The following is a 24,671-nucleotide window of genomic DNA, read 5'->3' on the forward strand; positions in this document are numbered from 1 at the left end:
GACCGTGAGTTCCTCCTTTCCTGCCACTCAACCCCTCGTGGTGATGGGTTTCCTTTTTGTATTTGGAAATGCCTCCTCCCCCCTTGCCCTCCCTGTCCCAGGTCCAGCCAGCAGATGGCAGGAAACTTCTTGAGTGTGGCCACAGGAAAGGGTGGGGTGGGACACCCAGGGGCTCCAGGGACGAGAAGGACAGTCTGTCGGAGGCGCTGTCCATGGGGCAGGGCTGGCCTCTATCCTTATTCCCCCCAAGCTCACGCTGGAAGAACCATTTCTTTTGGTTTGGAAGCCACACCCTGCAGTGCTCAGGGCTCACTTCTGCCGCTGCACTCAGGGATCACTCCTGGCACAGGCACATTGGTGCCAGGGATCAAATCTGGGTTGGCCACGTGCAAGACAAGCGAGTGCCCTCCCCGCTGTCCTATTATCCTGACTCTTGGAAGCACCATTTCGGGAACCGGGGAGCAAGCTCAGGGCTCTTGCCCTGGCAGAGACCCAAGTTCACTCCCACCTGCCCTGGTTCCCCAAGTGTTGACCCCTCCAGGTCCGTAGGCTGACTATGATCAGGAGGGATCCTGGGTGCCCTGAGCACTGCTTGGGAGCCCTCCCGAATGAGTAAAACAAAAAGCTGAACTGGGAACCACTTCTGCCTGCTGGGCTCAGATGCTCCATCACAGTCCCGGTCTCAGCTCTTCACCTCCCTCTCGCCACCAACAGCCCTTGTTCCCGATGAGAATTCCCTGAGAATCCATGGGAATCTTGGGGATTACCCCCCTCCCTGGCCCCAGGGAGTGCCAGATAATGCATTTCAAAGTAGAAATTTCAGATTCCCAGTGTCAGTGGCCTGTGTGTGTGTGTGTGTGTGTGTGTGTGTGTGTGTGTGTGTGTGTGTGTGATTGTTGATTTTGTGAGGATGTCTCTCCCAGCAGTGCTTGTGTGTTTGGGGGACTGGGGCGGGGGACCAGGCCCCCTGCACACAGCACCTGTGCTCTGCCCACTGAACCATCTTTCCGGCCCCCAAGCATGAGTGTCCCATGTTCTCTGACTGTGGGTTCCATGCCGCTTAAAGACAAAAACCCACAACAGCGAGACAGGGCTGGTGACCTGCCGCCCGCACCCCTTCTCACCGTGTGGAACCTACTAGAACATCTTGTTCTGGTCCCTGCACCAGAGCTGGCTCCCTTCCCTCCGCCCTGCCTGCCCAGGCTGGCTTGTAAACAGGACATGCCCCTCAGCGCACTCATTGTCCGAATTGCCCGTGTGCCCTTCCCGGGGTGGACTGGTGGGGAGGGCTGTAGCAGCCCCACGCCCCTCGGAAGACCCTGAGTAACAGCTGTCAATGGTCAGACTGCTCCCCCACCTCCTCCCCTGCCCCCAAACTAGAAAATAGGTTTTCTTAGGAGTCTCAAGAGGGAGGGAGGGAGAGAGAGAGAGAGAGAGGGAGGGAAAGGAGGGAAAGAAGGGAAAGAAGGAAGGGAAAAGGAAGGGAGGAAAGGAGAGAGAGGGGAAGGGAGGGAGGGAAGGAGGGAGGGAGGAAGGGAGGGAGGGAGGGAGGAAGAGAAGGAGGGGAAGAAGGAAGGAAGGAAAGGAGGGAGGGAGGGAGGAAGGGAGGAAAGGAGGGAAGGAGGGAGGGAGGGAGGGAGGGAGGAAGGAAGGAAGGAAGGAAGGAAGGAAGGAAGGAAGGAAGGAAAGAAGGAAGGAAGGACGGAAGGAAGGAAGGAAAAGATAGACAAGTTTGCAGCAAAAAGAGAAGAGGGCTTTTAGAAGCTATTTGAGCAAGGACCCCTCGGACAGTACAGACGCACGACCTGCCTTGAGCCCACTGGCATGTGGTACAGTGCCCCTGCCCCCGACCCCCACCCCAGCTTTCTTTCCAGAACTTTCTGTAATTGACATCACTGGAGCCGGCTCTGTCTGAAGGCTCTGTGGAAGAACATCCCACATGACTGCTCTGTCCACATCCTGAGTCACTCGTGCAGCCGGTACTTCCTCATAGATCAGGAGGCCAGGGGCTGGCCTGGGCCTGGGCGCAGGTGAGGACGTGAGGACGTGGGGTTCCCTGGGGAACGAGGGGGGTCACTGCAGGGGTTGGAGGCGGAAAGAAATCCCCAAGGCCGTTCGCAGCATTGGCACATCAGCTGCAAGGAAGACTGAGCAGCCCGCATACCCTAAGATTCTCAGGGCCAGTGAGGGTGACCACCCAGATTGTGGGAGGGCTGGTTTCACATCAGGGGGAACTGACCTCCCGAGAAGAACCTGGGCCATCCAGGAGACCTTTATTCCTGGCAGAGGGTTTTCCCTCATGCAGATTTGGGGAGCCCTTCCAGCATCCAGCTGCCCGCAATGGGGCCCGTGAACAGTCAAGTGCCTTGCCTCTGACAGCCTCCTTGTGTGTGTGTGGGGGGGGGGGGGTCCCTTTGCAGGGAGCAGGGAGCTCATGCTCTCATGCTGGACTGTGGTCAGGGGCAGTTCCTGGGGGACCATATGTGGTGCCAGAGATTTGTCTTCGGTCCCTGGGGCACCTCACCTGCGCTCAGACCCAACCCAGCCACCCACCCCCCACCTGATGTATGAGGAAGTATCACTATACAATACAAACAGTGCTTGAGGGACCCTGTGGGGTATCAAATATCCAACAGGGGTTCATTGTGTGCAAGGCCAGTGCCTTAACCCCTGGACTACACCTCTCCAGCCCAAATGTCTATGTTTTGGGGGCCTGGGGACCCCGCCCGGCAGTGCTCAGGGCTTGCTCCTAGCTCTGTGCTTCCGAATCTCTCCTGGCGGGCCTCAGGGGAAACTGTGTGGTGCTGGGGACAAAACATGGGCCAGCCACATGCATGGCAAGCGCCTCACCTTTGTATTGTTTCTTCACCTCATGATGAGAATTTTGTTTTTGGAGGGGCAGGGGGCACACCTGGCAGTGCTCAGGGCTTAAATCCTACTCTGTGCTCCAGAATTCCTCCTGACGGGGCTCGGGGACCCTAAGCGGTGCTGGGGATCAAACCGGAGTCTCCACATGCAAGGCAAGCACCCTAAGTGCTGTCGCATCTCTGCCCACAGTGTCCCCGTCTGTCACCAAAAAAATAGAAGCTCTGTCCCTAGAAGAATGCTCAGGTAAATGTAAGTCAGCACCGAGGCGAAGTCCCGGCCGTTTCTCAAGTCAGTGCCGGCTGCGCCCAGCCAGGTTGTGAGAGTCTGCTGGGAGGGTGACCTACTGTTGGCGAAGCGGTGTCTCGGGCTCAGTCTGCCCGTCCCTGCCTCGGGGCCTCCTGTCTTCCCTCCCGGCTCATGGTCTTCCTGAAAGATCAGGTTTGAAGGTCTGCCTGTCTCCAGCTTAGGATTCTGAGCACTGGAATCTGCTGTGAGCAGGAAGAGAAGAGTCTTGACTTGGGGCGTGCAGAGTGGGGGGTGGAGGGGCTCCCCTCTCTCGGGCTTAACTTCTGAGAGCGTCACTTCGCCTGACTAGGATCCTTTCTCCTGATGCCACTGTGTGTGTGTGCGTGTGTGTGCGTGTGTGTGCGTGCACACATGCATGTGTATATGTGTGTGTACATGCACATGTGTGTGTTTGTGTGCGTGTGTGTGTGCATGTGTGTGCGTGTGTGTGTGCGTGCGCACATGCATGTGTATATGTGTGTACATGCACATGTGTGTGTTTGTGTTTGTGTGTGTGTGCATGTGTGTGCGTGTGTGTGCGTGTGCGCACATGCCTGTGTATATGTGTGTGTACATGCACATGTGTGTGTTTGTGTTTGTGTGTGTGTGTGCATGTGTGTGCATGTGTGTGCGTGTGTGTGTGTGCGTGCGCACATGCATGTGTATATGTGTGTGTACATGCACATGTGTGTGTTTGTGTTTGTGTGCGTGTGTGTGTGTGTGTGTGTGTGAGATTTGGGGGCCACCCTTGGTAGTGCTCAGGCTCACTCCTGGGGAACATATGCGGTGCTGGAGATTGAGCCTGGGCTGGCAGCATGCTAAGCAAGTACCCTGCCTCCTGTACTGTCTCTCCAGCCCCTGACCCCTTTTTTGTCTTTGGACGTCCCCAGTCCAGCCCACAGAATCTGGAAGGAAGTGGTTCGTAGAACCAGCCAAAGAGATTTAAAAAAAAACAAAACACCAAAACTATCAATTCCCTATTGCTCCCCCTAGAGAGGAGGGGTCAGGAAGAAGCAGCTATAGTAGCCAAAGGGGCGGGAGGGGGCGGGGCGGGGGTAGTGCTGTAGTACAGAAGGGAGGGCACTTGCCTTGCCTACAGCCAACCTGGCACCCCATATGGTCCCCCGAGCCCTGCCAAGAGAGATCCCTGAGTGCAGAGCCAGGAATAAGCTCTGAGCACCTCCAGTATGCACCCCGCCAAATAAAGAAATAGCCAAAGGGCTAGCATGGAAATTTCTCCCTTTCAAAGTCATCTGTTATGGTCGCAAACCCAGACCTCAGAGGGTGGTAAATCACCCGTTGAATGTCGGTAAGATTCTTGCTCGGCAGTGAATGAATTAGCACTGGGTGCCGCCAACGCTCCTGCGTGCAGGACGAGGGTGCAGTTAAAATTAGACCTGATCTTTGTCTCTGAGCAGAGGCCATGTCTGAGAAACGAGGCCCATTGGGGTGAGAAGCATGGACCCTGAGGGCATTGAGTGAAGAAGGCCCGAAGGAGTGGTGACCCCCATTTCCTGAGTCCCCTGAGCGAACAGCAGAGGCGTGTAAACAAGAGCTTCCACCGAGCATCACAGGGTCTCATGCCTGACCAGAACTTTGCCAAGTCTCTCTGTGCCAACAGTCGTGGGGCTGCAGAGGGAGCAACGGGCTGGGACGCCCACCTTGCAACAGCTGACTGCCACTCAGCCCTTGGCAGTGCAGAGGGCTTCAGGCACCGCCGGTGTGGCCCCTGCAACAAGCAGCCAACAGCTGAATGTGCTGGCCGGCTCAGTGGCACCAGGCCTGGTGCCAGGCTGCCTGCCTCAGCCAGGCCGTCTGTGACTCCAGCAGTGTGCTTTGCTGTTTCTCTGCTGCGTTTGCTCACTCGGGTATTCTTGCCTCCTGACGGCTTCCAGAAGCACTGCCCCTCTCTGTCCCCGCCCCCCCAACATTTCGATGGGCTCTCGGCGGAACACGAAGCCCTTTAGCTGCCTGTTCTTCCTCAGCCCTCGGAGGAGTGGGCAGATCAGGACGGACACTGCCCTCAGCCCCGGAGCCCTGCCAGGCAGGGAGCAAGCCTACCCTTCCTAAGGGTGGGCTCGCTCCAGAAACAGCTCACCTCTGCCCTGAGGACCTGTCCAGGCCCTCCCCTCTCGAATATCCTCCAGTAACCGCCTCTGAGGTGGGGGCCCTTCCCAGACACCCTAATGGCTTTGTTAAACATGGTCTTTTATTTTTATTTTGGCTTTTGTGCCACCCCAGTGGTGCTCCAGGATCACGCTGGGGGTTGTTCAGGGGGCCAAAGGGGTGCTGGGGGTTGAACCCGGGTCTGCCATGTGTGAGACCAGTGCCTGTACCCCTGCACGCTGTCTGGCCCAATGCCCAGCTTTCAACAGGGGTTCCATAAAAGGCACACTGTTAAATTAGGGGCTAGAGCCATAGTACGGAGGTTGAGTGTTTGCCTTGCCTGTGGTCAAACCGGGTTTGGGCCCCAGCATCCCATATGGTGCCCGAGTCTGCTAGGAGTGACCCCTGAGCACAGACAGAGCCAGGAGTTGGCCCTGAGCACCGCCAGGTGTGGCCCCCAAAGAAATAACAGGCAGCTGAGAATCAGCATGAGACCCCCACCCCACGCCAACCCCCCTCCACCCCCTCCCCACCCCTCAGTCTGACCTTTGCCCTCTGCCCTTCCCATGACCTTACACCTGCCTTGGTCCCCATAGTGCCTGCAGCTGCAGACGTTGATGTACGGAGCCCAGGACAGGAGGACACAGGCCACACGGGAGGCGCTGGACAGCCTGAGCAGGTGAGCTGGTGCTGCCCGCTGCTGCCCCTCAAGGTGAACTTCCCTGTCCCTCGGCAACAAAGAACAGGCCCTTCAGTCTCGAGGGCCACACCTGGAGGTACTCAGGGGCTCCCTCCAGCTCAGTGTGGTGCTAGGGATGGGCCCACTCCTGGCCCCTAAGATCAGGTCCTTTGAAAAGCCAGCTGCCCACTATCCCCTTGGCCCGAAAGGGGGAAGAAATCAGCTCTGTTAGTTTGGGTCACACCTGGCAGTGCTCAGGGCTTGCCCCTGGCTCTGCACTCAGGAATCACCCCAGGTGGGATTCAGGGGGTTGAACTCGGGTCGGCCACATGCAAGGCAAATGGCCTCCCTGCTGTTATCACTCCAGTCCTGAGCAGTCAGTCCCTGATCCTCCTGCCTCTGTGTCCCTCCTGGTGTCACCTTGCCCTCTTGGGGTTCCTCTGCGGAGGGCAGCCCGCACCCCTCGGGCTTCCTCTCCTTCGCCCCTGCTCAGCCACGGAGGAGAGAAACGCCCCTGGCTGACTGCAGGGTGCCGGCTCCTCTCCCTGGGCTCCTGCTCACAGTCACAAGGAGGGTCGACTCGGTTGGCTAAGAAGGGAACAGAATCCAGGGTTTTCCGGTGCCCCTGCCGACTGTTCTGGTCCTCCTCACAAAAACGCCTGCGGAAGAGGGGGCGTCTCCGGCTCCTGGGCGGGCAACGCTCTCAGGGACACCCCACTCTGCTTCCTTGCAGGCTCCCCGAGATGGCCTCGAAGCGGAGGCAGCCTCTGAAGACCAAACCCCCATCCCCTGCCGGTGCGTCCTCGCACCGGCCCGCTGGGAGGGCCAGGCCCAGCACTGCCCACTGAGACGACAACTGCCACAGGAATCAGAGGTCCCACTCAGGAAGTGCTGCCCCAGAGGGGTAGGGGGGTCTCTCTCCCCCACAGACCCGCACCCAGGCTGCAACCACAGCAGTGGGGAAAATCATCCCGAAGCTCAGTGCTGCGAAGGTGATGCCCCTGGTCCGTCCGTCCTCCTCCTCCTCCCCTTCCCTCTCCTCCCCCTCCCCCTCCCTCTCCTCCTCCTCCTCCTCCTTCTCCTCTCCTCCTCTTTTGGCTTTGATTTGATTTGGGGGCCACATCCAGAGGTGCTCAGGTGCTTACTCCTGATTCTGTGCTCAGAAATCACTCCTGACGGGGTTCAGGGGACCATAAGGGGTGTCGGGGATCAAACCCGGGTCAGCCCCTGTCAGGCAAGTGCCCTCCCCAGTGTCCTATGGTTCCATTCCTGATGCTTTATCCATTTGGGAGCGGGTCTCCTCCTGCTGTGTGAAGCTGGGGGCTTCCTCCACTCTCTCGTGACAATGCCCAGGGGACCATGCAGTGCCTGGGAGCAAGCCCGGGGCTCTGATGCAAAGCTTGTCTCAGCCCCGAAAACCTCCTCCTGGTCTCCCAAGAGTTGCTTAGAGCCCCCCAAACCTTGTGCACTGTCGTCAGGTGACGCTGGGGACCAGGCTGCAAGGAGTAGGGTTAGCACCTGCTGGGAGTAGGCGAGGGTCTCTTTTGCCAAGTGGCCCTCCCGGCAGACCCTATGGCTGTCCCAGCTCCGGGCAGGCTTTCCGGTCACTGCAGCTTGACCACACTCAGAATGGCCTCACTGGATTTTATTTTGGGGGATGGGGGAGCAGGGGAGGAATTCTGGTCTGTTGCTTTTGCTAATTATCGGAGGAGAATATCTTGGAATCGCAGCTCCAACACCTTCGTCCCTGTCGCTGCTGTGTTTCCACACCCCGCCCGAGCCCGAGATGAGTGAAGGCAGGGACCTCACAGCCGCGAGATGTCCCCTTGGACGGCAGGGGAATGTGACAGCCATTCAAGTGGGTGGCAAAGGTGAACAGAGGAAGGGCCGGGTCAGGAATTCCTCCACCTCCAGTTCCCCCACCCCCCCTCCCCCGCCAGACTCCTAAGAATCAGGCATGATGGAGTGATGGAGGCCGGAGTGATAGGACAGCAGGGAGGGCTTGTCTTGCACATGACCGACCCAGGTTCGATCCGTGGCACTCCAATGGGTCCCTTGAGCACCCCAGAGTGATTCCTGAGCACCACTGGGTGTGGCCCTCCAAATAACCCAGAGAAACACCAATAATGAGGGAGCCCCCAGGAGCCCCCACTCCCGACCAAATGGGGTGGTCCAGCGTCCCCCTCTGGGGGGTGATGCCAGTATGCTCAGATGTATTTGATTTCGGGGCACTGTGGGAGGCACACCTATTGGTGCTCAGGAGTGAGCCCCAGTAGTGCCTGGGAGCCACAGAGAGTGCTGGGGACAGAATCTGACTGACTTGTACAAGGCCAGGGCTTCACCCCTGCACTCTCTCTGCCTTTACCCCTCTTCTGTCTCACTATCCCCGCATCGATCTCTTAATATAATGATTGACACTCAGCCACCATGGCTGTCCAGTTCACTGCAACAACAGGGAGTTCTGGTTTGTACAAGCAATTAAAGAGCTTTTCATGAATATTCTCTTGCCAGCCAGTTCTCTTGTGACACCCAGCTCCCCTAAAAACAAACAAACAAACAAACAAACAAACCCACATAGCACACAGGGTGGTTTGACCAGAACCCACAGCCACATCTACAGAAAACACGGATTCTCTTTGAAGACAAATGTCCTTGTCTTCATTTGTTTATTGATACACATTCTCGTGGCATTACTTTTTGTAAGCAACGGGGGACAGAAGCAAGATCAGCTGTCCGGAGGCGCCCCCGCTAAGCGAACATCTCACTCTACCAGAGCAGCCCGGGTGAGGGAAAGAACATTCCAGAAGCACAGTTCTATCTAAACGAGGAAAAGAGGGAAAGACTGGTCGTGCCCTGGCCCCCTGCAGCTGCCGAGTTCTCTTCCGTGGTCTCCAGAGAGGCCAGAGGGCAGAGGGGGACAGGCAGGATGAGGGGTGCGGGCGGGCAGGCGAGACCCCCTGGCAGCTCAGGTCTCCACATCTCCCGAAGAGTCTCAACGAGAAACTTCTCCCCAGCGCGCACTCTGGTGGGGAGACAGAAATGAAGATCTGACTCCCAGCTGCCAGCTTGGAGTGGCCGGTGGAACGGGAACTTTGTCCACACGTGCCCGTGGGCACAAGACTGCAGAAAAGGATGCTGACACCAGACCCAGGTGCCCGTGCTCTGTCCCGGCTGTCAGCTGGAGCAGGACGTGGTCTAGCATAAGGGCCCCCCAAGATGCCCGACAGGGCGAGACTGTCCCTGCAGACACATGGGTCTCTTTCTCTCTCTCTCTCTCTCCGGAGGCCTCCATCTGGCCAACTGACCAGTGTACACTCTTTCTCTCTCTCTCAACAAACTTGCTGTGCTCCCACCTAAACCATCTCACTATCTCCTGATAACTTTTTCCCTCCTTCTCTTGGTTTCTTGGCTACACCCAAGGGATTCTCCTGACTCTGTGCTCAGGGATCACTCCTGGCAGTATTTGGGGATGCTGGGGATTGAGCCCTGGTCGGCCTTGTGCAGGGCATATCGCCCGCCCCACTGTCTTGCCTCCGCAGCCCCATCTAATAAACTCTTTAACCTTCTTACCCTCAGACCCAGTGGCCACTCCTGGGTCTAACTCTTCCTCTCCCTTCAGACCAGATTCTCACTGAAAAATCACTTCTGTGAACATCTTCCTGGCTGGACCAGATAGTCTGAGTCTTGAGCTGTAAAACTGGGACCAGCCTGGGGCCAGCACCTGTCAACCCACTGGGTAGATAATAAAATTTTGTGATTTTCATTTGGGGACCACCTCCAGCAGTGCTCAGGGCTTACTTCTGGCTCTGTGCCCAGGGGTCACTCCTGACAGGGCTCAGGGATCTGACCTGGGCCGGCCGCATGCAGGGCAAGTGCCTTCACCCTGTACTGTACAAAGGCAGAAACCTCTCCTTCCATTACAGCCGAGCTAGGAATCATCCCCACTCCACTCACAGGGCCCCATGGAGGGCTCAAGAACCTATCAGGCCTGTCCTTTTGCAATCTGGCATAAGATGGAGCCTGCACACCCCATAAACAGAATATTGCTCATCAGTCTGAAAGCAATTCATTCCAGTCTTAAAATGAATCCAACTCCTCATGTAGACATTTTTTTCCTAAAGCGAAATCATCACATTTTTTTCTTAAAAAAAAACAAAAAACTAAGTATTCTGTTTCTTTTCTAAGACTTTGGAAAGAAAAAGGGGTTGGGAAAGGATGTTTTTTCCTTACAATTTTCGGTGACTATTTCCTACAAGTACATGCAAAATACAACTTCCTCTTCAAGAGACACTTTCCTCCTTACACCCCAGAAGGCAGCTGATCAATAGATCCACAAGTGTCACATTCATGCGAGGCTTTTCCGTGAGCTGGTGCAAACAAAAGTAGCCCTAGAAATGAAGTCCAGCAAAAAATAAAAATAGCAGGTGTGTGTGGGGGGGGTGGGGGGGGGAACTTTGAAGGTCTCCAGAAAGAAAAGTGATTTCTGTCGAAGCCCCCCTCAAAGATCAATTTCAGAACCCACCACCCTCTCGTTTTAAGGTGTGAATGAGCTGGAACCCTTCACAGACTGCAAAGCGAACGGGCAAAACTCCCTTGGAAGAGCCTTTGTTAAAAAGGTGGGGCCCTCTGCCCAGCGGCCCCCACCGTTAACACAAGTAGAAGTGCGCGTGTCCCCAAACGGACACCCGGAAGGCAGGACCTTGCTCTTCGTTAGAACCAATGGCCCTCGTCCTGCTCCTCTTGGTCATCCAGATACAAGAGGGCAACTTTCTTTTCCCCCGACACCACCGGCCCCTGGTCCTCTGTCCTCGGGCTCTGCACCGACTTCGCCAGCTCCTTGCCCAGCTCCCTGGGGAACAGGGGGCCCCCCCCAGTGGCTGCCCCCTCCTTCCCCCCACCAGTGTCTCTCCAGGTCCTGGGGTCAGGCACGTCCACTGTCACTGATGTGGGGAAGAAGATTCTGGTCTGTGGGCTCCGGGCCCCAGCCGTCTCTTTGCTCCTCACGTCCACCTGAAAAGGAGACAAAGTTGCTTTGGGGTTGCCGCGGTCTCCCACGTGGCCTGGCTCCAGTAATACCCCCACCCGACCCCACCTGCAAACCCCCAGCCAGGGAAAATGTTCTGGGAACTGGTTGCCAGAGTTCCACAGTGGACCCGCTGGCCAGGGCTGAAACTCAGGCTCAGGCCCCACCTTCGACAGCAACCCACCCCCACCCCCCCAGAACTGGAGTTCCACCTGTGACCTGGTCAGCAGGGGGGGTCACTCCGTGTGGCCCAACTTTCCCAGGCACTGATGTCCCACGTGGGAGAACCCTGCTCGGATGCTGAGACTGTTCGATTTTGGTTTTGTGTTTTTGGGCCACACCTGGCAGTGCTCAGGGTATATTCCTGGCTCTGCCCTCAGAAATCACTCCTGGCAGGGCTCGGGAGTCCCTGGGGGGTGGGGGAGTGCCAGGGATCAAGCCGAGTCAGTTGCTTACCAGGCCAGTGCCCTCCCCGCCGTTCTAACTCCCCGGCCCCCCACTGAGGCCTTTGAACCCCAACTCTGACCCACCTTCTGAATGAGCCTTTCCCTGGCCACCATTCCTGGGTTCAGAGGTCTCCTCTGGTCTGAAGGGGGCCTTGGAACTGGGCTCGCACCCGGAATCTCCTCCAGGGCCTTCCCTGAAGGTGACTTACAGAAGTCTGAGGCCCACAGATCCTTTCAGGGTGCCCTCCCCAGCCCTTTTGGTCCTGGTGGCTGGTATTCAAGGGCCTTCTAGGGGGCTCTGTGGAAGGACCCCCCAACCCTAAACCACCTGCTGACCTGCAGGGACAGACATACGACGGAAACTCCTTCGCCCCATCCCCACCCCCTCAGGCTTGGACAGGGACCCCAGGACAGCTGTCCCATATGCCGCGAGGGGCCCGTTCCACTTACCCGCACCACCTCCGTCCCGGAGCCTTTGGGGGAGCCGGGCTCAGTCCTCCAGATGCCCGAGGGGCTGATCTCAATGCGCTTCACAGTCGGGCCTTCATCATCCCGCACAGGCGACCGGGCCCAGCTGCTGACCTCCACGGTGGCCTTTCCCGTCCCCGACTCTGTGGACGGGCTGTAGAGCTCCTGCGTGGCCCAGCGCTTAAAGAGCACCCCGGCCCCAGGGATCTCCCTGTCATCGTGGTCTGGGGGGCTGCTTGGCTCGGGGCTACGCCGCCTGGCCAAACTCTCCCGGACCACTGCCTGGACCGCCCGCTCCACCTCCCCGGTCCCGGCCCGGTCCAGCTCCTCCAGGTCCACCTGGTGGGCATCCAGTGTGCGCGAGAGATTGACCTCGGCTACAAAGGTCATGCCCCCACCGCCCGCGGCCTGAACCTTTTGCACGTCCACAGACACAGTCCCCGGTCCACCCTGGGCCTCGCGGGCGATGGTGGACAGCTCCGTCCTCATGCGTTCTGGAAGATTCTCTTCTAGCTGCCCCAGCACTTCCTTCATCCGGGACCCCGGCTCCCAGGATGAGGTGCCCCCCGCGGAGGTATGGACCCTCATTTCCTTCTCTATCACGACAGATTCAGCAGCGCGGACCTGGCCACTTCCAGAACGTTCCTTCCAGGGGGCAGGGCCTGCGCCCACTTCCTTTCCCACATCGTCCCTCTTCCCTCGCTGCCCGGCCCCGGGCACCAGCTCGTCCCGCCAGGAGTAGCTACCGGCGGCCTCGTCCTCCACGTGGACTTGCCCGTACACGGAGCCCTCCTCATCCTCATGGTCCCCCGGCTGGTCATCCGGGGTGGACACGAAGTAGCTGAGCTCCCTCACCCACTCCCCGACCTGCGTCGCTCCTTCCACTGGGGCCCCCTTTCCAGGCAGCTGCCGCCGCGCTCTCTCCCCTCGGGGACCCCCCCAAACCAAGCCACTCATTTCGTCCCCGGACCCCGGGGAGGAGTCCACCTCCTCTACCCGGAACGGGGCCGCGCCCGCCGCCGTCTCCTCCTCCTCGGGCTCACTGTAGCTCCGGGACTCCTCCACGATCTCCACGTTGACCACGCGGGCCCGGCCCTGCAGCCCACGCTGCACCAGGTCCCCGATGAGCCGCTCGGCCTGGCCCCCCATCAGCTCGGCCTCCAAGGTGTCCGTATTCAGGAGTGCATCCAGCCCGGCCTTGTCGGACACGTCCACCTCCTCCGTCTGCTTGGACTCCACCACGATCTCAGTCTGGGTGGTCCCGTCGTCCGGACGCTCCTCCCGGCCCACGTAGGTGACTTTGGTGTCGGGGATGGAGCGTGTGGGCGACCCGGGCTCGGGGCTGCCGGCTAGCTGCTGCAGGATCCCCGATACGATGTGCTCTGCCAGCGCCTGGGTGGTAGGGTCGCCCCCTGTTGGGGAGCCCAGCCGGGATCTGCTCTGCTCCTGGCTGGCCCCCGTCCCAGCCCCGGCTCCACTCGTGGCCGCCTTCCGCTGAGGCTCCGGGGAAGCTTCTGGGGCCCGCGCCGGGCTGCGGTCTCGGTCTCGGGGTGCCCGGACGGGGATCAGCACCTCCCTTTCTGCCTCACTCTTGGGCCGCTCGGGCGTCCTCTCTCTGGTCTTCTCCTGCAGCTGCCCAACCGCCCGCTGGCGTGCCTCTTTGTCCAGCTTGGTCAGGCCCTCCCATTGCAGGTTCCGCGCCTCCGATGCCCTCTCCTTGGACTCAATCGTCTTCTCTCCACGCCTGCTCTCCGGCCCCTGCGTCTCCACTTTCCTTTCCAAGACGACGACCCTCTCCTTGGCTGTCCCATCTGCCCGGCGTGCCGGGGACGGCTCGCGGACCACCGCCACTTCCCTGGCTATGTGTAGGGGGCCAGTCTTTGCCCCTCGGGCTCCTGGTCTCCTGGGGGACGTTTCCAGCACAGCTGCGGGGAGCTTCAAAAGGCCACGGCTGGGAGGGAAGGTCTGCAGGTTGGTCTCCCCGTTGAATATTCTATAAGTGTCTGCGGTCGTGGTGAAAGAGCTGGAGATACCCCGCCGGGTTGCGGGGTCAGCCTGCCGGGGACGGTACGAGCTTGTCCAAGATGCCTTCTGACTGGAAAGGAGGTTCCGTTGGTTCTCGCGCTGCCACGGGGAGGTGGTGTATTTGTAGATGGATTTTCTGAACTCTGTGGAGATGGAATGAACAGAACATCGAAGATATTCCTCCTGGCCCCTGCCCAGCTCCAAAGTGGGCCAGTCCTACCCTCATCAAGACCTCCTCAACTTCCTTTTCCGGGTACTTTTCATCTGGACCACGCCTGGCGCTACTAGGGATGAAATCTGGGGGCCCTGCAGGTAAGACCTGTGCTCCAGGCCTCTCTGAGCCGCCTCCCACCCTCCGACCCCCTTCCTGCAGACAAATGTCACCAACCCCACCGCCACCCACTCATGCCCAGGGACCAGCCCTTCTCCGCTGTACCTTGTGGCAAACGTTCCAGGCGCTCCGTGAGGATGAGCAGGTCTGGATTACTCTCTCCTTCCAGCAAAGCTCTGTGTGAGAGAAGAGAGTTGGGGGAAGGGCTCACGAGGATCTGGAGCATGAAACGCCACTCTCTGAGCCCTCCTGATGCCCAGCCAGAGGCCACACGACTCGGAAAATTGGGGCATTTTTCTCCCCGGCATGAAGGAACTAAGGAACTTGGCTTTCTGACATTGGGGAGAACCTGGTCCTTCTAGGAGGCCCTTTCTAAGACCCAGGGAGGTAGACAAGACATGCAGGCACCTCAACTAGAAGTAGAAGTTTCCAGAACCTTCTAGAACTACATTCCCCTGAGCTCTTTCTGCAACCCACAAGGAGAGCTGGTGCAGAGGGGGCGCAATGCTCAGAATAAAGATATGAGGTCGCAGGTTTGCAAACTGCTGGTGGAGACTTGCTGGGAGGTGGCTCTGAGGAATGCGATCTGCCTGGCATGTGTGAGGCTCTGGGTTCAAGTCCTGGCCCAGCAGGGGCCCCTGAGTCCAGGCACCAAGAGGCCCCCACCATTGGGGCAAGCACCATAGAGTGGCCCCAACCTCCCAAACAGCACAGCTGAGGTGGCCTCTAGAAAAATATCAATTTCTTACTTTTGTTTTTGGGCTATGCCCAGCACTGCTCAGGGATGACTCCTGGCTCTGTGCTCAGGGATCAATCCTGGCAGGGCTCAGGGACCACTATAGGGTGCTGGGGATCGAACCCAGGTCAGCTGTGTGCCAGTCAAGTGCCCTGACTGCTGTCCCATCTCTCCAGGCCTCCAAAATGAAATATTTTAAGAAGTGAGGGCGGAGAGAGAGAGTCCAGTGGGTAAGCGAAAGGTTCCCCCAAGCTGCCAGGAGTGATCTCTGTGCACAGAGCCAGAAGCGAGTCCTGAGCACTACAGTTGTGGCACCCCCCTCACCCCCCCCAAATAAACTCATTTTCAAAGTAAGAGAAGAAGTGAGGGGATCTGAGAAGAAGGAAAGGGATAGGCTGAACCCCCTAAGAAAAGGCCAGGAAGCAGCCAGTGAAGAGGCTGCTCTGAAAAGTCTAGAAGTTTCTTTTCAGTTGATAACCAGGGCTACTACTCAGACCTGATACTGAGCAGGGTAGGAACAGCAGGCCTCTGGGCTGGGAATGGCATGGGAACGCTGTCCGAGAACCTCGGGACACCAAGGGAGTTGCCCACCCCCCCAATGCGGCCCCCAGTGGGCAGGGGTCCCAGGCAGGGCCAGCAGGGAGGTGGCAACACCTCCGGGTGGCCACCAACCCTGGCAGGACACCAGGTCAGCACCTCCCATTTCCAAGGCCCTAAGGGGCTGGTACCTACAGCCCATGGGCAGGAAAAAGGCTAGGGAACCCCCTTCAGAGCAAAGGGGTTTCTGCTGTAGGGCCACGGGGGCATGTGGGGTGCAGGGAGTGGCCTGGGCTTGGCGGGAGCCGGGAAACAGGACACCGGCCTCGATCCCAGCCCTCATGACCAAGCGTTTTCCGTTCCAAGACCACAAATAGCTTCTAGCCCCGAGAACCGGCCTCATGTCTGCGGAGAGGCTGGTGCGCCGCAGGGCCTGGTGGTCCGGTCCCCCCTACGATGGCAGTTCAGGGCACAGGGGCCCGAGCATTCTATTTCAGATCCTCCCTTCCAGGCCCTTTCCTGTGGAGCTGCCCAGGTCAGCAGGCTGGGGAACACCAGGAATCCCAAATAGGGGCATCTCTCTTCAACACCCTCAAAGGAGCAGTTTGGGGGCTTCCTTCTGGGGAGATTCAAATCTTCATGCCATGAGGACCCTGAGGGTGGGCCCTTGGCCCCCCAGAGGCTGGGGCGGGTGCAGAGGGCTGGTGCAGGTAGCAGGAAAGGTCCCTTCTGGGACCTTCACATCACCCCAAGCCTCCTGACCCTGCCTCTGTCCCTACAGAGTTCTCCTGGGATGCCCGCAGTCAGGGACCCCAACCCGCAGGCAGGGCTGAAATGCACCCTGACTCCTCAGGAAATGGGAGTGAACATAGTGTCCCCAGGGGCACAGCGACACCAGGGGTTGGGCACCAGGAAAAGGGCCAGGAGGAGGGAAGGATCAGCAGGGAGGGGGAGTCAGGAGGAGGGAGGAGTCAGGAGGAGGGAAGGGTCAGGAGGAAGAGGGGTCAGGAGGAGGGAGGGGCTCAGAGGAGGGAGGGGGTCAGGAGGGAAGCGGTTAGGAGGAGGGAGGGGTCAGGAGGGAGGAGGGTCAGGAGGAGGGAGGGGTCAGGAGGAGGGAGGGGTCAGGAGGAGGGAGGGGTCAGGAGGAGGGAGGGGTCAGGAGGAGGGAGGGGTCAGGAGGAGGGAGGAGTGAGGAGGACAGAGGGGGTCAGGAGCAGGGAGGGGTCAGGAGGAGGGAGGGGTCAGGAGGAGGAAAAGGTCAGGAGGGAAGAGGGGTCAGGAGGAGGGAAGGGTCAGGAGGAAGAGGGGTCAGGAGGAACAGTGGGGAGGGAGCCGGAGTGATAGTACAGCGGGTAGGGTGTTTGTTTGCCTTGCTTGTGGCTGACTCCGGTTCAATCCCTGACATCCGACATCCCAATCCCTGACATCCCATATGAACCCCAGGCCCCACCAGCAGTGATCTCTGAGCACCGCTGGGTGTGACCCCAAAACAAAGTAAAAGGGTGGAGGAAGTGATTCCTGAGCACAGAACCAGGAGCAGTCCCAGTACCAGCGAAATACCCTAAAATTATGCCCAACTGTGGGCTAACTCGCTGAGGCTCAGAACCAAAGTGACCCACTGAATCCCTCAATGTGCATTCTTCCATCTGGGAGATCCTACTCATTTCAAAGACTTCGCCCATAAGCTGACTCGTTACTAACAGCAATGTTAACACTCTAAGATTCTCACCAGTGACATTGAGCTACCAAAAAACAGAACGTATTTCCTGAGCCTCCCAAACACCTATTTTCCTCTGGACACAGATGTACAAAGGCTTGAAAAACTGATGGTCCTGGGGCTGGGGACAGGCCCCAGTACACCACACAGACCCTAGAACACCACCAGGGTAGCCTGGAGGCCCCAGAGCAGGGCCAGGTGTGGACCAGGGCACTCCAGAGCACTGGGTCTGAGCGTTGATGCACCCACTGAGCTGTCCAGGCTGTCCCTGAGCACTGCTTGTCCCCTCACCCCAATGATGAAACAACTAGAAACAGCATTAAAACCATCATGGAGGGGGCTGGAGCAATAGTACCATGGGGAGAGCGTTTGCCTTGCACATGGCGGACCTGGATTAAATTCTCAGCATATGGTCCCCCAAGCACCGCCATGAGTAATTCCTGAGTGCAGAGCTGGGTGTGACCCCAAAAGCAAAAATAAATAAATAATTAAACTATTGCAGAACCTTGTATATGTGAGGCCCTGGGTTTGATCCCTCACCCCACCAGAAAAATAATGAAAAAGGTAAAAAGCGCAAGTAAAATAAAGCAATGACAGCATCCTGGCCAGGAGATCTGTGAACCGGTCACTTCAAGACTGGAGACAGGACCAGAGCTGGCGGCACTGCTGCCGGGGAGGTGGCTGAGGGGTAAAGTGCGCGCCTGTGTGCAGGAGACCCGTGTTCGACTCCCAGCACGCCGTAACCACCACCAGAAAAGCCAAGCTCCTTCACGGCCTGCACGTCTGTCTGCGAGACCAGCGGCTTCTTCCCAGAAAGCACCGAGGCCCGCTGGTCCGTGTCCAAGGCTGGCTCTGCAGCGAAGGCTGGGCTGGGCACCTCCAGGCTGCAGGAATGGGGGTGGGGGAGGCACAGTTCTCACCCTCCCCCAGGGCAAAGCCGGCCTCTGAGAGGCGCACCGTGACATAGATCCCTTCATGCCCGAAAGAGCCCATGACTCAATTCCTCGGACAGAGCCAGGTCACTGCCTAACTGGGTGAGGGAAATGCCAGCCCCAAGCCGGGAACACCATCGTGGGCACACAGGCTGCTGGCGGGGCTCCCCAGCAGTGCCCTTGACCGGGGCCGTGTGGGCAACCCCAGAAGGCTGGCCCTCAACCACGCTCACCCTCGCTTATCGTGACAGAGAATGGCAATTTAGGAGGGCGTCTAGTCTTTCGGGGTGCGGGCCGAGTATTTTACTCATGGAGCTACTCCTGACTGTGCTTGGGGGTCACTCCCTGCAAGGACTGAACTGGGACGGCCAAGCCTTAAAGTCCTGGGGCAGAGAGGTAGTGCAGTGGGTAGAGCATTTGCCTTGCCGCCGCTGACCTGGGGTTCAATTCCTAGAACAGTCCAGGCCCAACTGGTCCCTGAGCACTAGAGCCAGAAGAAAGCCCTGACCTCACCAGGTATGTCCAAAACCAAATCAAAATTAAATGAGCTGTTAAAAAATCATAAACAATCTTTTGCAAACCACAACACCCAAAAGAAGAGAGAGAACAAAAGGGAATGCCCTGCCACAGTGGCAGGGTGGGATGGGGGGATGGGGAGTGGGAGGGATACTGGGATCCGTGGTGGTGGGAAATGGGCACTGGTGGAGGGATGGGTATTTGATCATTGTATAATGGAAACCCAAGCACAAAAATTTGTAAGTCTACAACTGTACCTCGTGGTGTCTCACTAATAAAAATAAATAAATAAATAAATATCATAAACAAGGCCTGAAGAGATAGTACAATGGGTAGGGCACACAGCAGACTGGGGTTCCAACCCCCGCACCTGAGTGCCCTGATCCCTGCCAGGCAATCCTGGAGCAGAGTCAGGAATAAGCACTGAGCAACGCCGGGTGGGGTTTAGAAACCAGAAGAAAAGGAAAAAAAAAAAAAAGAAGGAAAGAAAACAAAAAGCCCCTGGTCTAATTAGCACAAAATGTGTCTCTCTACACCATCCGGGAGAACCATCACCAGCGGGAAAGGGGAAGATCTGACAGCTCTGTGTGCCCACGATGGTGTTCCCGGGGAGGGCATCTGGGACAGCTTCCTACCATCATTCCCATCATCATTTTCTGCTGACACCTTTGGGCAGGAGGCCAGAGTTGGCAGAGCATCTGGGCTGGCACAGTCTCTTAAGAGTTCTGCGGGCTAGATGCAAGGAAGTTGCCACCAGCTCTGACTATGCCTCAGTCCGCTGGGGGAGGAGGTCCTGCCATTGTGGGCGTGGGCATTGTGGACGGAGCCAATGTGGGCATAACCAGGATGGGCAGAGCCCTAGTCAGTGGAACCATTATGGGCGGAGTCGTTGTGGGCGATACAGAGGTGTGGGCGGGGCCAGTGTGAGTGGTACTTTTGATGTGGGTGGGGCCAGTGTGGGCTGGGCCAGGGAAGCCGAGAGGGGCAGCTAGGAGGACCAGTAGGGAGGAGTCTTGCTCACCTGTCCCCAATTCCTGCTACAATGAGCCGTATGAATACGTGGCAACTCTCCCATGGTGCCCAGAACCAGGGTGCCTGGATGGGCTGTTCCCTCCAGGGCTGGGCGGACACCTCTCCCTCCAGCTGCCTTGGCCCAGGGGTCCCCACTCAGGCTCAACTGTGCTCTCTGCCTGGGCCCGCGTCCTTACCGGTAAGTAGCCACCTCCAGGCTGAGGCCGGTCTTCACCTGCACAAGCTCTTGACAGTCTCGCAGCCGGTCAGCCATGGCCAAGGTCAGGGCTGCCTTCTCCTCCTCCAGGCAGTCGATGGTTCTCTAGAGAGAGCACAAGGCTGGGCATCAGGAGGAGTGTGGACGGGAGGCCCCGGGCAGGCACAGAGGGACCACAGAGCGACCCACTCTTTGCTAATCACTCTTGGGTCTGTGTCCTCCCTACAATCCACAATCTCTCACCACATCTCATTGACGTCTAGTGATTTGTTTCCCCACGAATGCACCCAAATACCAGGAGGGCCAGAATGAGAGAGAGTAAAGCGCGAGCCTTGTATGCGGCCAACCCAGGTTCGACCCAGAGCCCCGCTAGAAGTGACCCCTGAGCACTGAGCTGGGACTAAGCCCTGCTGAACACTGTTGGATGTGGCCCAGAGGAACACACAAACCCAAAACCCAGCACGTGAAACTCCCACAGGCCTTCAACTGAAGGCTACAAACGGTTCTTTAAAAATCTCTCTGAAATGGTGCCACTGTGACTTTAAGCTAAGCTCCGGAGATGCTTCCGCCCTCTGGGACCTTTCCCAGCTCTGCCTGCCCTGGGCGGGGCCAGTTTTAGGACTGCACCGGGTGCTGAGCCATAAACTAGCCCCAGGTGCCACCCTGCAGGGACCAGTGCTGCCCCTCGGAAATAGAAACTTATTTCTCTCCCTCGGTCTTCGTGTATCACCCGGCGGCCCAGCCAGTTTGCACGGTTCTCAGCAACCCAGAGACCTGACGTCAGTTTGTCCATGAGAAAACATTTCTCAGGAAGCTCCTTCCTGCCTCCCACTGGCTGCCCCTCCTGAGAACAAACCCCACGGTGGCCCAGGAAGCCACAGCAGCTGGGAAACCATTCCGGCAAAACCAAAAAAACTAGCGTGGGGGGTGTCTTATGATTATTTTTGGAGGGGGCAGGCCACACCCAGCGGTGCGCAGGGCTTACTCCTCGCTCTCTGCCTGGGGGTCACTCCTGCTGGGAGCTCAGGGGGACCCTGTGCGGTGCTGGGGATCTATCTGGGACAGGCAGGGAGCAAGCCAAGAGCCTTGACTAACCCTCTGGATGTCTCTGGCCCTTTTACGTGGGTAACAAGGTCTATGGAATGTGAAAGTGATCCTAGGCTTCTGCGCCCCAGGAGAGGAGAAACTGACTGCGGACCAAAAACCTGACAAGATGGGGGTGGGGAGGGACTCTCGGGGACCCACTTCCTGGCGGAAATCTCCCTCCTTGCAGAGGAGGCCCCTCCAGACCCCTCCAGCGCCGCAGTCCCCAGGGACCCGGGGGTGGGGTAGGGGCCATGGGTCAGCCCCACCCTTCTGTGCGGCTGGAGATCGCGCCGCGGGCCAGCGGGGGCGTCCCGGGGCACGGACCTGCCGCTCCTCGGCCTGCAGCTCGTAGGCCTGGTGCATCCTCAGCAGCTCGTCCTCCAGATGCTCCCGCAGCTGCTCCAGCTCCAGCACCTCGCGCCGCAGCGCCTCGGCCTCCTGCGCGCCCCGCCGCGCCTCCTCCTCCGCCCGGCAACGGTCCTCCTGACCGCGGAGCAGCACCTCGCTCAGCTCGCGCACCTGCTCCTCGTACAGCTGCACCGTCTCGTCCCACGCCGCCGCCACCAGCCGCTCGCAGCCGGCCTGCACCTCCCGCAGGGGCGGCTTGGCGGTGCGGACGCGGACGCTGCAGCTCCGGAGGTGCGCGTGGCGCGCGCGGAGCTCCCGCACGTCGCGCTCGTGGGCCGCGGCGAGGTGCTGGCGCTCGGCCTCCAGGCGGCCCAGCAGGGCCTCGAGGTCGGCGCGCGCGGCCAGCGCCTCCTGCAGCTCCCGCTGCTGCGCGCCCAGTTCGGCGTCCAGGCGGCCGCGGGCCGCGCGCACCTCCCGGCCCTGGCCCTGCAGCTCGGCCAGCTCCCGCCGCAGCGCGTCGCGCTCGCTCTCGGCCTGCGCCGTGGCCCAGCTCAGCTCGTCCAGCTGCCGCCGCAGCCCGCGCGCCTCCTGCGCGAAGCGGGCCTGCTGGACCGATGTCCACGCGCCCTCCTGGCCGCGCTGGCCGCGCAGTTCGTCCTCCAGGAGCCGGTTCTCGCGCTCCAGCTCCCGCACCCGGCACACGTAGTCGTGTAGCCGCTCATTGAGCTCCCGCAGCTCGGCCTTCTCGGGCCCGGTCTGCAGCCACCAGGCGAGCATCGTGTGTGCGTGTGCGGCCACCCGCGTCCCTCCCGAGCCGCTCCCGTCCCCGCAGACTGCAGCGGGCGCCGGGCCGCGGCGGCTCTTAGCGGCTCTTAGCGGGCGGGCCACGGCCTCCAGCCAATCAGAGCGCGGCCCGACGGCGGCCCCTGCGCGGAGGGCCGCGCGCGCCCCCTAGCGGCGACCGCGCCGCACGGCCCCGCAGCATCCCGGTCCTGGCCTTTAGGGACCACCAGACTAGAGAATCTTGGGCTAGAGTGAGAGTTCCCCCCACCCCCCACCTGGAGGGCGCTTGGCTTGCACCCTGGGTTCGACCACCGACATTCCATAAGGGCCTGTAAGTGCCGCCAGGAGTGATCCCTGACTGCAGCGTGTGACCCCCCAAAACAAAACAAGAATTCACCAGTAAAATTCACCAGTGGATGCGACACTGGACGTGTCCGTTCTCTGCCGTAGCCCTAGCCTTTTTTTTGACGTAAACTGGACCCCAATTCACCCCTGATCAAACTGGGTTGCTTTGGAACTCAGTCTGTCTTTTGCGTTCTTGTGGATCTTTATTGTTTATTTTGTTTTGTTTGGGGGCCACACCCAGGGTTGCTCAGAGCTGACTCCTGTCTCTGCACTCAGAGATCACTCCTAGTGGTGGTTGGGGGACCCTGAGGGCACAGTTGTCCCCCCCCATTTGAGAAAGCGTTTGAGGGGCCCCGGAATTCACCATGCGGGGCGAAGTATGTCCTGTTGGTTAATCGTGTCAAGTGATATCCTGCAGGATCTGACTTAATAAAAGTGAGGCTCAGAGAGGCAGGGCTACTGACCTGAGGACACATGGCCCCTTGATTTGGAACTGGTTGTATCGGATGTGGGGTGTCCTAGAGTGTATTTGGACAGGTAGGGGAGAAGGCTATTTCAGAGGAAGTAGCCAGAGGAGAAGCACTTAAAGGGCAGGGCTGGGGGAGTGTTGGGGAACCACAGGGGCAGCCAAGGCAGGGAAGCAGCAGGGAACCCCAACCTTCCTCTTCCCAGCCCCTTTTCTCCTAGCAGCACCTCCTATGGGAGGGTCCAGAAGCGCCGAATCTGGTTGACCACAGATAATCGGACACTGCCCTTGGTTAATTCAGCACCGGCATGATTGAGCATGATATCACAGGAGCCAGAGAGATGGCACAGGGGGCGGAGCAGTTAGCTGACCCGGGTTTGATCTCTGGCACAACATACGGTCCCTTGAGCCCATCAGGAGTGGTCCCTGAGGGCAGAGCCAGGACTAAGTCCTGAGCCTTACTGGATGTGGCCCCCGCACCGCCACCAAAAACAAAACACAAAAACAAAGACAAAGGTGCTCCATTGTAGGGCCTCTCTGGCCTGTGTCCCCCAAATCCTACCAGACCCAGCCAGTTTTTTCACTGAGAGCCCAGCACTTCCTCCCGAGGGCGGAGCCTCTATTTTGTGAGAACACAGCAGGTTTGGTGGGACCCGGGGCCCTCCGGGGAGCTGGTGTAAAAGGCGCCAAACTGACTCTTGGTCTGAGAGAATTCGCGAGAACTTGGGCGTACCCTCTTCCCTCCCTGCATTGCAAAATCACATCCAAGACATGATAGATGAACTTGGGGTCAGCCAGAGGCCAGAGAAGCATCTGAACTTGGTCTTCCTGCAGAAATGGGCCACACAACCCCCTGGGTATGAGACCAGTCCCTTGGAAAGATGCACACAGTGGACCCGAGGTAATCTCAACCAGTGGGGGTGATTCATGACAGCTGAGATACTGCCAGTGACACCTCCTTGGAGCCCAGGACCAGGCTGAGACTCAGAGAGGGGTGGGACATAGACTCACTGTCCAGCCTCCAGACGTCCAGGAGGCCTGTAGGGCACCTCTTCCCAGCATGCAATGCTCTGTCCCGGGTGCCAAGACCAAGGGGGCTTCTGTCCACACTAATGGCTTTATTTTATTTTAGTTAATTAGTTTTTTGGGTCACATCCAGCAGTGCTCAGAGGTTATTCCTGGCTCTGCACTCAAGAACCACTCCTGAAGGTGCTCAGGCGACCCTATGGGATGCCAGGGGATGCCAGGGATGGGACCTGGATTGGGCAGGGGCCCTCCCCACTGGACTCTCTCCAGCCCCAGGCATGCTGGTGGCTTTAAGTCCCCACCCAATATCCTGGATGGGTCCCAATGCCTTGCACCACTAAAGCCCAAGTCTGGGGTGAGAATCTGTCAGTGCCACGACCACCACAGACCCTCATGTGCCGGAACAGCTCTCAGGGGCTGGAAGACCAACTTGCCTTAATTGGGGCCCTTCAGTGCCAGGGACCAAACCCAAGATGACCCCTAGGAGCAAGGCCTGTGCTCTCCACTGAGCTCCGTGCCCAGACTGTGGGTTCCCTCTGGCACAAAGTGAGGGTTCTGCTCCCTAGGGTGAAAGATGGGGGCTTAGGGTGGTCCAACACGTGCTCCATCCCTTACGCTCTTCCCCCTGTTTTTTTTTCTGTCAATTAAATTTATATTGAAGATGGAGGGGGTTAAAAACCCGACTAACTCCTCCAGGGGGTAGTTGGGGCAGTTAGCATC

The 24,671-nt window shown here is 58.7% G+C and overlaps 2 protein-coding genes across 2 annotated transcripts in view; one reads left to right on the top strand and one right to left on the bottom strand.

Annotated features, from left to right (window-relative positions):
* The window catches only part of TTC23 (tetratricopeptide repeat domain 23), a 38,982-nt gene extending 32,196 nt beyond the window's left edge, over window positions 1-6,786 (top strand). Inside the window, exons 10-11 of the mRNA XM_056124645.1 lie at window positions 5,856-5,938; window positions 6,672-6,786. Of these exons, the coding sequence (XP_055980620.1) occupies window positions 5,856-5,938; window positions 6,672-6,786 (198 nt within the window). The remainder of the gene's footprint in view (window positions 1-5,855; window positions 5,939-6,671) is intronic.
* A 3,301-nt stretch (window positions 6,787-10,087) lies between these two features.
* On the bottom strand, window positions 10,088-22,184 carry SYNM (synemin). The gene is made up of 5 exons (XM_056124863.1): window positions 21,308-22,184; window positions 19,878-20,002; window positions 14,337-14,407; window positions 11,858-14,043; window positions 10,088-10,948 (listed from the first exon to the last, which is right to left on the bottom strand). Exons 1-5 carry the CDS (start codon window positions 22,106-22,108, stop codon window positions 10,649-10,651), a joined length of 3,483 nt encoding a protein of 1,160 aa, XP_055980838.1. The 5' UTR covers window positions 22,109-22,184; the 3' UTR covers window positions 10,088-10,648.
* Between the last annotated feature and the right edge of the window lie 2,487 nt (window positions 22,185-24,671).

This window comes from Sorex fumeus, unplaced genomic scaffold, assembly GCF_029834395.1.
Source record: "Sorex fumeus unplaced genomic scaffold, SorFum_2.1 ptg000051l, whole genome shotgun sequence".
Taxonomy (NCBI): Eukaryota; Metazoa; Chordata; class Mammalia; order Eulipotyphla; family Soricidae; genus Sorex; species Sorex fumeus.

Bases quoted from the DNA above. Each gene is read 5' to 3' on its own strand.
- SYNM (XM_056124863.1), bottom strand. From the start codon at position 22,108: ATGCTCGCCTGGTGGCTGCAGACCGGGCCCGAGAAGGCCGAGCTGCGG. The intron at 14,044-14,336 runs GTACAGCGGAGA...CCATCTCCACAG, and splicing joins CCTGGAACGTTTGCCACAAG to AGTTCAGAAAATCCATCTAC. The intron at 10,949-11,857 runs GTAAGTGGAACG...TCTCCTTTTCAG, and splicing joins CCGGGACGGAGGTGGTGCGG to GTGGACGTGAGGAGCAAAGA.